The sequence below is a fragment of the Trachypithecus francoisi genome, unplaced genomic scaffold, assembly GCF_009764315.1.
Source record: "Trachypithecus francoisi isolate TF-2019V2 unplaced genomic scaffold, Tfra_2.0 Lachesis_group5, whole genome shotgun sequence".
Lineage (NCBI taxonomy): Eukaryota > Metazoa > Chordata > Mammalia > Primates > Cercopithecidae > Trachypithecus > Trachypithecus francoisi.
In genome coordinates this window covers 17086653-17098858 of record NW_022681470.1, presented here as the reverse complement: position 1 = coordinate 17098858, position 12206 = coordinate 17086653, and the positions used below count along the sequence as shown (strand labels likewise).

The following is a 12206-nucleotide window of genomic DNA, read 5'->3' as shown; positions in this document are numbered from 1 at the left end:
GATCAAGACCTTTTTTCTCCAGTTTATGGGAGAGGAATGAGACAGGGAAAGCACAGAACTCTTAAAAGAAAGAATCAGAAAGACAGCAAATTTTTAAAACGGGAGAATAGTTAAGAACAGTTGTGCATAGTGCTTTACAATCTAAAAGTTGCTTTACATGAAGCATTATATGTTCACCTCACAACAAGCCTGAGAAGCTAAAAAGACAAGTATCACTGAACACCATTTTATAAACGGAGCAACTGAGGACTCAAGAGACTAAGAAACTGGACTAAGGACACAGAAACCATAGCAGACCCAGGATCCAACCCAGATCTAATGGCAGAACCAAATCCATTATCTTTCTTTCTTTCTTTTTTTTTTGAGACGGAGTCTCACTCTGTCGCCTGGGCTGGAATGCAGTGGCACAATCTCGGCTCACTGCAACCTCTGCCTCCCGGGTTCAAGCGATTCTCCTACCTCAGCCTCTCAAGTAGCTGGGACTACAGGCTTGCAGCACTACACCCAGCTTATTTTTGCATTTTTAGTAGAGACAGGATTTTACCATGTTGGTTGGCCAGGATGGTGTTGATCTCTCCACCTTGTGATCCGCCTGCCTCAGCCTCCCAAAGTGCTGGGTTAACAGGTGTAAGCCACCGCACCTGACCCCTTTCTTTCTTAATTTTTTTTTTTTTTTTTTTTTAGTAGAGATGAGGTCTTGCCATGTTGCCCAAGCTGGTCTTGAATTCCTGAACTCAAGCTATCTTCCTGCCTCAGCCTCCCGGAGTGTTAGGAATTACAGGCGTGAGTTATCATATCTGGCCCAGAATCCATTATCTTTCAAAGCTAAAATGATCTCTATTATCTCCTCCTCCTCCACGTAATTAAGGCTCTGTGGGCATTTTTGCAGATTATTAGGTAGTAGATAAGAGCTACATACATATAAAAAAAAAAATTTTTTTTTTTGAGATAGGGTTTTGTTCTGTCACCTGGGCTCAAGCAATCCTCCCACCTGAGACCACGAGCTCGCACCACCATGCCTCGTTAATTTTTTAATTTTTTTAGAGACAAGGTCTCACCATTTGCCCAAGCTGGTCTTGAACTCCTGGGCTCAAGCGATCCTCCTGCCTCAGCCCCTCAAAATGCTGCGATTATAGGGGTGAGTCACTAAGCCCAGCCTAAAAAAATCTTTTAACGTAAAATTCCTTTAGAACTAAAGGAGTTAGTTTACATGTAAACTACACATCAACTCACTGTACAAAATGTTTTTGCACATAGTTGATCACAATCTATTAAGACTACCCTCTCAGTCCACATGTCCCTTATAGCTGGCAGAATTACTGCAGCTGTACTATTTTCAGCCATTCTACATACCGAATAACTCACTTTTAACTAAAATTCTGACATAGTTATAAAATCATTAAACAAGTAACTTCAATTTGTGTATCCGGGATCCCAAGCTTATAAAGAGAATGGCAGAAGTAGATAAAGGTTTATTTATGTATTTAGGTTTAAATAACATGTTTATTTTCTCACAGTTCTAGAAGCTGAAAGTCTTGAGATCTGGATGCCAGCATGGTCTGGTACCGATGAGGGCTCTCTTCCTGGGTCAGTTTTGTTTTTAACATCCAAGAAGATTGTCACCACATCTCTGTTAGTGATAATAAAACAGCAGCATTTTCCTCATCCTATCCTTTGCTCTTAAAAGCCATAATCAGCCAGAGCTGACTAACTACAGCAACACTGAAAAATCTTAGTAACATAATCTGCTGCTTATTGGTCCCAACCTATTTTATTACTCCTTTTCTTTATATACGTTTCAATGGAACAGATGAAGTTTTGGATTAAACTCCAAAAATGTTATATATATGATACTAGTATTTCTATTTTAACGGGAAAATGTTTTCCTTCAGAGTGGCTAAGAAACTCCAACAGAAAAGTTCAACATTTTCCCATGATCCTCACTCCTCTGCATTCCTCTTACTCCTGTACCCCCAAGTCAAGGCACACTACTCTTCACAAAACAGCAGACTATGGTTTCTTTCTACTGGATATCGAGTCTTCTTGATGAAAACAAGCATAAGCAAGGATATAGGATCAAAGGGCAGGGTAAGAGCAAAAAGGGGAAAATCCCAAAAAGACCAGAGAAAGTGGAAACAGGAGCTTGGTTACATCAGTGGCTACAATTACATTTCTGTTTTTCTCCTGTATTACTTCATTTTTCCCTTGTGGTTCCTTTTTTAAAGTAGCTGCATAAACAGTGGCCAGATAAGAATGTTTGAAGTAGAAATTCAGGGGAAAACAAAGCCTACGCTGAATGGGTCACAATCATGTATCATCTGATTACCACGCCCTGACATAAAGAGCATGCAATATAGATGATGTAAATAAAAAGAACATCAGATTCTTAGTCAGAAAACCTGAATTTAAGTCCTAATATGCTGCAGAATTTCCAACAAGTGAACTTTCCTGAGTCCCACTTTTCTAATCTATAAAAAGGATACAACCACCTGCCTACTGCTGTGAAAGTTGAAATGAGAAAAACACTACACATTTGCTGCATATAACTTTTAAAATCACTATAATGTTACGAAGGATAAAATTCTGAATTGAAGTCTCCCTCTGCAATCACATAAAAAAACCATATTCTGACTTCTCTTAACAGTTATACTGACACGCACATAATTCAGGTGGATAAATACAAAAGTGGCTTTTAAGCCGCTATCTGAAATAAACATTGTACACTCACCTAATAAAAAGTTTTACACAGCCCAACCATAGAGTATGATTACTCACATATAAAGCTAATGCTATTCACCCACTTTCAACAAAATATATGTATCAAATTGCAGTTCCAGCAGAGTGCCAAGTAATCTACATCTCATTTAATGTTCTACCTGTAACTAGTGTAGCTAAAAAAGAGCATGGGTTTGTTACCTGAATGACTTAAGTTTGAACACCAGCTAGGGTTATGGTAAGTGGCAGACCTTAGCCAAGTCTGAGCTGAAAATCCCTCAAATGTAAATTAGGAGTAACACGACTCGCTTCATAGAATTAATATTATTGTGGCCAGGTGAGGTGGCTCAAGTCTGTAATCACAGTACTTTGGGAGGACAAGGCAGGAGGATCACCTGAGCCCAGGAGTTTCAGATCAAATGATCAGCAAGACCCTGACTCTACAAAAAACCTTTTTTTTTTTCATTTGGCCGAGCATGGTGGTGTGTGTCTACAGTACCAGCTACTCGGAAGCTGAGGTGGCAGGATAGCTTGAGCCCAGGAGGTGGAACCTGCAGTGGGCCATGCTTATACACCTTGTACTCCAGCCTGGGCGACAAAGGAAGACTCTGTCTCAAAAAAAAAAAATTACTCTGAATGTATCTCTATTGACCCTAATCTGATGCCTAACACACTGTGGTTGTTCAATATACGGTGGGTGGTTATTCTGACTGCCTTCTCATTTCCACAAAGCAAACACTCTTGTTTTTTTAGGAATACTTAAATTACACGTTCAAACACAATTACCAAAACCTCTTTAGGCCAAGAAGTATAATGAAAGGAATTCCAGAATATCATTTATAGATCCTGAAGTTGTGTTCCTAAAATTAATATAAGCAGAAGATCTAATCCAAAGAGTTTAAAGGTCATCCCTCCTTCATCCTGTCCCTTATTACCTGCTAATATGTACAGTTAGGTGACTTAAAACCCCAACAACTAGAATTCTTGAGGAAGGAGGTAGCTATTTCTAACAGCATCCCTATGGGAAGCATTTGCTGTAAGAGCCAGGCTGTCTGCTGTCCCTTCTCTAAGGACAGGTGAAAGCAGGAAGACAGAAGAGAAAAGAGGTCTCAGCTTAACTTGGAAAGCTAAATTAACTAAGGAAAGCAGATCAAGTAAGATTTGGGACATCATCTTCTTCAAGAATCCAATTTAAGCTTATGTCCCAACGATATACTTTGGTCAGTCTTCAGAGCCCTATTCTCTCAAACTAATTTCTTTCCTGCTCTGGAGCTCAGGATTTTATGTTCAGATGTGATCCATGACAACGTTCTTTCTTAAAAATATCAACGAAAATCTAGTGAAAGACCAAGGCTGAGATTTCATCAGATCCCCCTTTCCCTTCCAGTTTAATATTATTCAACTGTTCCTTTTTAAGACTACAAGAAATCAAGACTTGTGCCTTCACCCAGCAATGAAGTAGCAATACGTATTTTAGACTCCACATTGTATTTTTCCCCACATTTTCATGTTTGTAACTTTCTCACTGCCTATGTTCAGCCTTTCGGGCAGCCTGAGAATCACATGTAATGACTGTCAAAGTAAATGATCTGACGCACTGGTTAGAGTCAGCGTGTGTGTACAAACATGCAACTGTGATGCTCTCCCAGGTCAATCTCTCAAAACTCACAAAATCAGACAGAGACTGATGGTAAAGGAGGGTGGCCTGGGAGCAAGTATATACACAGAAAAGATCAAGATCTGAGACGTAAAATGAAAAAGAGCTGCAAGAGAGTATTAAGGAGGAAAGAGTCTACTGTTTATCATGAGGGAGGAAAGAGCTAGGAATAGACTGGGTAGGAAGTGAAGAATCTGTGGAGGAAAAACCGCAACGGTAAAGAGAAAACAAAAACTCACCAAATTGGGAGGATAAAACGAGCCCTCCTGCTCCAATTCCATGTTGTGGTTGTTTTTGGTTTTCCAGGAAGTTACAAAACAGTTTTCAACAGAAGGATTACATTAACAAAGCAAATAAAGGAAACTTATGCTAAAAATGTAGCCTACCTACACTGAGAAGTCTGAAAACGGAAATACTTCTTTCCCCTTTTTGTAATGGGTTTCAAAACAGTAGGAACAGGGTGAGGGATAAGAGCTATAAGAGGGGGAGCGGAGTAGCCAAGCTCTTCCTGAATATAGACAGTCTTTCGACTAAATGCTTATTTTAAATTTACCTTTTTGTGGTCAGCCGGCAAACTCTTCACTGAACATAGCGTTTGACTCTCAATCAAAATGTGATGAGTGGTTCAGACACCATAGGAAATTTAAGAGCGTATGCAAACACAAGGCAGATGCAGAACCAGGACTTGGTTTGGGTGGTACTCTAACACCCCCTCACTGGGTGGCTAAAACGCCACTAAGGTTTGAATTGTGACCAACAGTGAAATGGAAGAAAGAAAATAGCAAAGTTAAAGAGCCTACGTTTAGCCAGAAAACCATGCAATTAGCCGGAGAAGTTTGTGAACGGGCAGTAAGTGGAAAACAGCGGACACAAAGGGGCTAACTAGATAAACAGCTACTACAAATTCTGTCCGTCTTCCTTATGGGGTGCTACACAACGAGTCCTTTCTATACAGAGGAATGCTGCTTCTCAGCCTAGGCGGTTACAGTCGCAGGCAGGGGCTGCCCGCCGAGAAGGGTCTGTCCAGCACAAACCCGCAGCACACACTTACTTTCGTCCGGCCATTGATTTTGTAGCTGCCCAGCTTCCCGTTACAGTGGCGGATCAGGTCGTCCATGCTGCTCATGAGCAGCCCAATGGTTTCGCAGCCGGGCTCCTTGCCCTCGATCCAGGTGATCTTATCGCCTCGGATGTCCTTGGACGAGTCGCTCTTCTGGCTGACCAGCTGCCCGTCCGTGAACTTCCCGGTGTCGTGCAGGGCGCGCACCTCGTCGCCGATCTGCTGTCCGGTCTCCTTGCCGAGGAAGTCGTCCACCACACAGATGCCGTGCTTGTTCATGCACGGCACGATGTACTCGAGCGCCAGCTTCAGCGCCGGCAGGGGCTTCGTCTGCCCGTTGGGCCGCAGGCCGCCGCTGGGACTCAGCGCATCCCCGGGCGTGTTGCTCGGGGGGTACAGGTTCGCCTTCTCCTGGAACAGCGATGAGCGGGCCGGCGGCTCCTCCTTCCCGGGCTCGGCCTCGGCGGCCACCGCCGAGCCCTGGCCGCCGGGGGCCGCGCGAGACGGCGACGCGGCCGCCGCGGGGTCGGCCGGGGGCTTGGCCTTTGCTTTTGCCTTGGCCGCGTCCCCGGAGGCGTTGTCCCGGCGCGCAGCTGCCTTCCTAGGCTCCCGGGCCCCGGCCCTGGGCGGCGGCGCTGCAGCCGGCGGCGCGGGGCCGGAGTGCTGGTGCGGGCCCACTCCGGGGCCGAGGGCGCCCTCGCTGCCCTGGCACACGAGCTTGTGCTTCTTCCAGTCCTGACGCTGGTGCTCCTTGCAGCAGTAAAAGGAGCTGCGGCAGCGGCTGCAGCGCAGCAGGTTCTCCATCTTCCCGCACAGCTCGCAGTACTGCCGGTCTCGCTCGCTCGGGCTCGGCCCGCCGGGCCCGCCGCTGTCATTGGCCATGGCGGCAGCGGCGGCGGAGACGGCGGCGGCCGAGCAAGAGGGGTGGCGGCCGGACGGCCTCGCCCGAGGCTGGGGAGCGGGGAGAGAGATAGGGGCCGTTACTGCGCCATGTACCCGCTACCCTCGCCTCGGGGAGGCCGGCACCCCGCGCCCTCGGCCCGGCCGCTTCCGAGTCCTAGTCTCCGGCGCAGCGCCGGCGGCCGCCTCAGCGCCTCATCGCAGCCGAGGGCTGAGAGAACGCGGCCTGTGCGGCGAACGGCAACCTGGACTCAAGCGCGCGGGCCTGGGGAGCGCAAGACTGGCCCCCTCGGCCGCCGCCGCCGCCTCAGCCTCCCCGGCGGCCCGGCCCAGGCTGTGGAGGAGCGCAGGGCATGCGGGCGCCACTCGCTCTGCGCGCTCTGCACGTACACCACGGCCCCGCGGCGACCCGGGCGGGCGGCGCGCAAGGGCGGAGGGGGCGGAGGGAGGGCCGGAGGGGAGGGCCGAGGGGCGGGGGCCGCCTGCGCTCCTCCGCACTCGGTGGGGCCGGGCCTCGGCCTCGGAGCTGGGTCGCCCGCACTGCCTCCGCCCAGGGCGGGACTGGGACGCGAGAGGCCGGTGCGCTACCTCAGCCTGCAGCGGCCTCCTCGGGGACGACGAGGCGCAGGCCCGCGAGTGGCGGAAAGGCGTGGGGCAGCGCGGCAGCGCGGCAGCGCCTACACCTGCTGGGGGAGGGCGCCAGCCGCAAGCGGGTAGCGGAGCGGCGGCGGCGTAATCATGGCTGCTCTTCCTCCAGGCAGGCGCGGGGTGTGCGGGGCGCGTTCCAGTCAGGGTTGCAAGGTGGCTGTTGCTATCCTCATTTTGCAGAGGAGAAAACGGAAATTCAGAGAAGTAAAGTAACTTGTCCAAGGTCACGCAGAACTGGGACTGAATCCAGGAATCAGGCTCTCAGATTCCAAGGCTGCTTTTTCCATTACACCATACAGTCTCTATTTCAAGAAGCCCTGAAATGGTTAAGAACAAAGTAAGTATTACTATGATGTTAATCCAATCTCTTGCGCCCCGTTTCAACCTAATTTAAAGGTAATGAAATTTGAGGGTTTTAAAAAAAATCAAAAACTCATTAAAACCTTTGAAATCCCGCTGACTTCAAAACTCCATGAAGAAATTTTGGGCTACCAAATTACATGAGGTAATCAATGCTCATTCCAATATCCAATTTAAACTGATGGAATTATTCCTGAAGAGTGAATTTTGGTGGTAAATGAGCAGCACTACATTAACGACTCTCACAATTATTTTTAATAGAATCTGTGCTGCGCAGATGAATACAATTCTTTGTTTTACAGAGCATAAAAACCTTACCAGAAATAAGCCAAAGATGTTTCTTTCTGCTGCTATTTATCTTAAGAATTAAAAGATTTAGAGTTTAACAATCTTTATCGAACACTCTGGAAAAAGCGGTGCTAGGCTTGTGTACCCCTTGAGTATACTGTAACTTCAGTCCTTGAAATATAACCTTCCCAACTTACGAAAGCTGCAATATATATTTCAAAAGCAGGATATGAGGAATTATTGTAAACCACATTGTAGAAGTTTAAAAAGAGGCTTGAATCCAAAAACATAAAACCTCTTCATCAAATATACAGAATTTAAAACTGTTAAAAAATTCTGCTGCATCCGTAAATGACATTCTGGGGATCCAATCAAATGAAAGAGGATTATAATTCCAATTAGCTTGTCCTTTGGGAAACTGAGATTAAATATACTCACATCTTAAAATTTCAAACCGAACTAAAAATCCAAGTTTCTGTAAATCATTTAGACCTGGACCTGTCTTATGTGTATCCTACTTTTCCAGAGCTTTATTAAATATAGTAAAATGTCATTGTTGCAGACATTACTAATTAGGCTGTTCAACAAATGTATTGAGAGTATACCATGTGCTAGACTATCCTTGACAAACAAATGAATTCGTCATACTACACTCAGAGACACATAGTCCAGTGCAGGAGGCAGATATGTAAACAAGGACAATCCAGAGTTCAGAGTTTCCTAAAAGAGGGATGAATAGGATGGAATGGGAACACAGAAAAAGGAATTGCTAGCTCTGCCATTTGCACTAATAAAATCCAAGCAAATTCAGAAATTCTTAAAATGTAAAGGAGTTATCTCATGGCTTACGAAAATAAGCTTTTAAAAGATTTTTCATACACATAAATTAGTAAAGTGTAATTTAAATACAAGTAGAGTCTGATACTTCTTAGGCTTCCTTTTACTGTAGTAATTATAAATGATGCTTAATTATTCACAAAAGCAGGAACTTTACTAGGAGGACTCATTCCACAAACACTTGATTCTTCCAACAATTTCTTTTAAATTTACTATTTCAGTCTATGGTGTGTCCACAAATTATTTACCTCTCTATATGCTCTAGTCATACATTTTCATTGAAGTTTACTTAAAAGAATAGATTCCCCATGGCAAAACCTTTATTAGCTTTCTTGTTCCAATTAAGTATACAAAATCACAAATTGAACATGTATATCCTAAATATACTTAATCCATCAAATAGAACGCTTGCAACATTTTAATGAATAGAACAGGCAAATATAAAATACTGATTTCAAATAGTTCCAAAGATCCTTGATTTCCGGATTTTCACCTATTCAGGCTTAATAATCTGAACTAATTGCAAGTTAGTGAGTTTTCACCACACCATATGCTGGTGAACAATCTTGTCACCAACAAGATTCTGGAACTCCAGTAGCATTGTCGCAGCCACCACTTACTCAGATGTTGTAGAGAGACTTCAAAATGTCATGCAAGTATTTATTTGATTTATTTATTTACTTATTTAAACTTTAACGGAAGGCAGCACAAAGGAATTTATCTTATAAACACATGTGGTAATTGCTATTATGTACCCAATCTGTGTTCTAAGCATTTTACAAATATTAACTAATTTAATCATCATACAATGCTATGAAATGGGTACTATTATTCTACCAGTTTTACAGAAGGTGAAACAGAGTGAGGCAATGAATGTCCTTCCCAATCCTTAATACATGATTAGGAGCACTAGGTGGGTTAACTAATACTCTGGGGCGAACAAAGGCTTGTGTCTCTCAAAGCCAGAAATTATTACAAATGTTTTTTCTGCCCCTAACCTAATCAAGAGCAACTGTTCTAGAAACTGAAGAATGAATTAAAGAGTGCTTTCCTTTCCATATCATACCAAGTTAGACAAAAGCTAATTGTCCACCTATTTGGCTTCCCTTTGCTCTTCTGGCAGTATTTACTTAAGCTATAAAGAAGTAACCACTGTGAACTGACAAGAATTAGAAGAGGCAAAGCTTATGTTAACTACAAGAATAGAGTTGAAGGGGGAAATGAATTTAGAAACGACTGTGTTGACTCTTGAGGAAAGCCCAGTGAACAAGTATCTGCCTTCCAAGGAGTAGCCCTATTTCTCCTTTAAAAATGTTTTTAAAAACACAACAGAGTATCTTTTCTGCTCAAGAAATCAAACATCTGATTGTTAACTAATGACCTCTTATTTCCCCATCTGTGACAATCTTGTTTTAATAGGTTACAGAGAACAGAAAAATCACAAGTATAGCATAGGCATTCCACCAAGATAAACAGGAAGACGATCTTTGAGTTCTGGGAAAAGCAACTCAAAAATCTGAGCCATTTTCTAACTATAGTATTAGGACACACACAAGTAGGTGTCATTGGAAAACAGCACCTGCTTGTCTCTGTACTGGGGGTTCTGCCAGATGCACACGTGAGCTATGTGCTTCTCCTTGTACATAGAGACAGCTGTACCTTCCACCAAGGTTGTTCCCTTATGAAAACAAAATAATTAAATAGATTTTCTATATATTGGGGAGATTTATCAGTCATCAAACTTTATCAGTTTATGATTTAAAAATTACCACCAATCCTGTTAAAATTGATCATCTCAGAAACATAACAAACATGTATAATCATCTCTCATTATAGTGAATTTTTAAAATAAATGCTCAAAAACCTGGGATACTAAATAATGTGTTGATCTAATTTTTTTTCCTAACAAACATTACCTTAATGTTGAACCAACTTTTGGGATAGTTACAATCAGTAACTTATACCAACCAACCCAGGTTGGAGAAAGCTAGATAATTTTTCCTAAAACATTTTCTTATGGGAAAAGTTAAACATATGCAAAAAGAGAGGTAATAGTATAATCAACCTCAGCCCTAGTTAGTTCAACAGTTACCAGCTTCAACAGTTATCAACATTTGTTGACAGACAGTTCTTCCCTTCCCTCCTCCCTACTATGTCCCCCACTTTTTTTGCTAAAGTATTATAAAGCATATCCCAACTTCAATATGCACATCTGATAAGAACTTTCAAAAATCATATCCACCATGCCATTATCACACAAAATTAAGAAAAATCTCAATACTATCCATCACCCCCAAGTATTAAATTTTTTTCGATTATATCAAAGATTCTGTTTACAGTTGCTTTATTCAAGATCCAAACAAGTCCATACATTGTACTTAGTTGTTTCTTCCCCCACCCCACCCCACCTAATACCATCACAAATTGTGATATTTCTTAAGTCCCTTTTACTCAATTTTACCAGCACCTCACCCTTCATACCATAGATTTACTGTAGAAACCAGGCCGTTTGTACTACCAAATGTCCCATATTCTAGATTTAGCTGATTACTTCCTTGTGATATTACTCCTATTTCTGCAAATAGGTAGTCAGATCTAGGATTTTTATTAGATTGAGGTTCTATATTTTAGGTAAGCATATACTTCATGGTAGTTGCTGTGTACTTCCTCTTACATCACATCATGAGGCACATACGGCTGATAGTTCCGTTTTATGGTGAAATATTCCTCATGGGTTGAGATGGTATCAGCCTGATTCCTACATTACATTTTTCATCAACCATCACCTGATTATTTTAGCATCCATTAATTGTGACTCAATCCAGTATTTCATTAGAGGTTGCAAAATAATGAATTTCTAATTCTAACATTCCTCCAAGATTTATTAGCTGGAATTCTACCATAACATTTTTCATTAACTCTTTGGTTATCCTGAAATATAGTTTGAAGATGAAAGATAGGGTCCACATTTGTTTCTTTTCATTTCTCCATTTTCAAAATAATGAGTTAGTGCCCTAGCAACTTATAATGATCTTTTTAAAAAAAATTATCGTGAATACATGTATTTTTCACATATTTGAAGTGCATTAATTATTCTTTTTGATGCTCAAATTGTCCCACTTTTGGCCAGTGAGAAATTACTTGAGTTGGTTCCTATGTATTGTAGATGTGGTCACATTAACCTTTGATAGTTTTCTTGCTTTCTGGCACAAAATGGCCCAAACTTATTTTGTACATTTCCTGCCCCTGACGTGGAATCAGTCATTCCTCCAAAGAGCCTCAGTTCCTTTAAGTAGGAAATGGCAGTCAGAAACCATAATCAGGAGTACTCATTGCCACTGGGCATTACTTCTTTCTAATAGAGCTGGGAAATTGATAATTTTTTCAAGAGAAAAAAATCTTGAATTCATACTGATATTTCCAATTCAAATTTAAGATTACAGAGTTTCAACTTAATTTCTTTGATTTTATATTTGTAATTTTTTTTTCTTAGGTTGAGAAGCATTTATCCAAAATGCTTGGAACCAGACGTGTTTCAGATATTTTCAGATTTTGGAATATTTACACATACATAAAGCAATATCTTGGGGATACGACCCAAATCTAAACACAGAATTCATTTATATTTCATATACACCTTACACATAAAACCTGAAGGTAATTTTATTCAATATTTTCAATACTTTTGCACATGAAGCCATTTTGCCTGTGTTTTTATTACAACCCATCACATGAGGTTAG

General features: G+C 42.3%; 1 protein-coding gene across 3 annotated transcripts in view; it reads right to left on the bottom strand.

Annotated features, from left to right (window-relative positions):
- Positions 1 to 9462, bottom strand: part of EGLN1 (egl-9 family hypoxia inducible factor 1) — a 64011-nt gene extending 54549 nt beyond the window's left edge. For 2 of the 3 annotated variants that reach the window (XM_033198196.1, XM_033198197.1), the window contains exon 1: positions 5424 to 6740. In XM_033198196.1, the coding sequence (XP_033054087.1) occupies positions 5424 to 6314 (891 nt within the window). In that variant the 5' untranslated portion in view covers positions 6315 to 6740. Of the gene's footprint in view, positions 1 to 5423 lie in introns of all 3 variants that reach the window. The other variant, XM_033198195.1, reaches the window with a different exon arrangement.
- Between the last annotated feature and the right edge of the window lie 2744 nt (positions 9463 to 12206).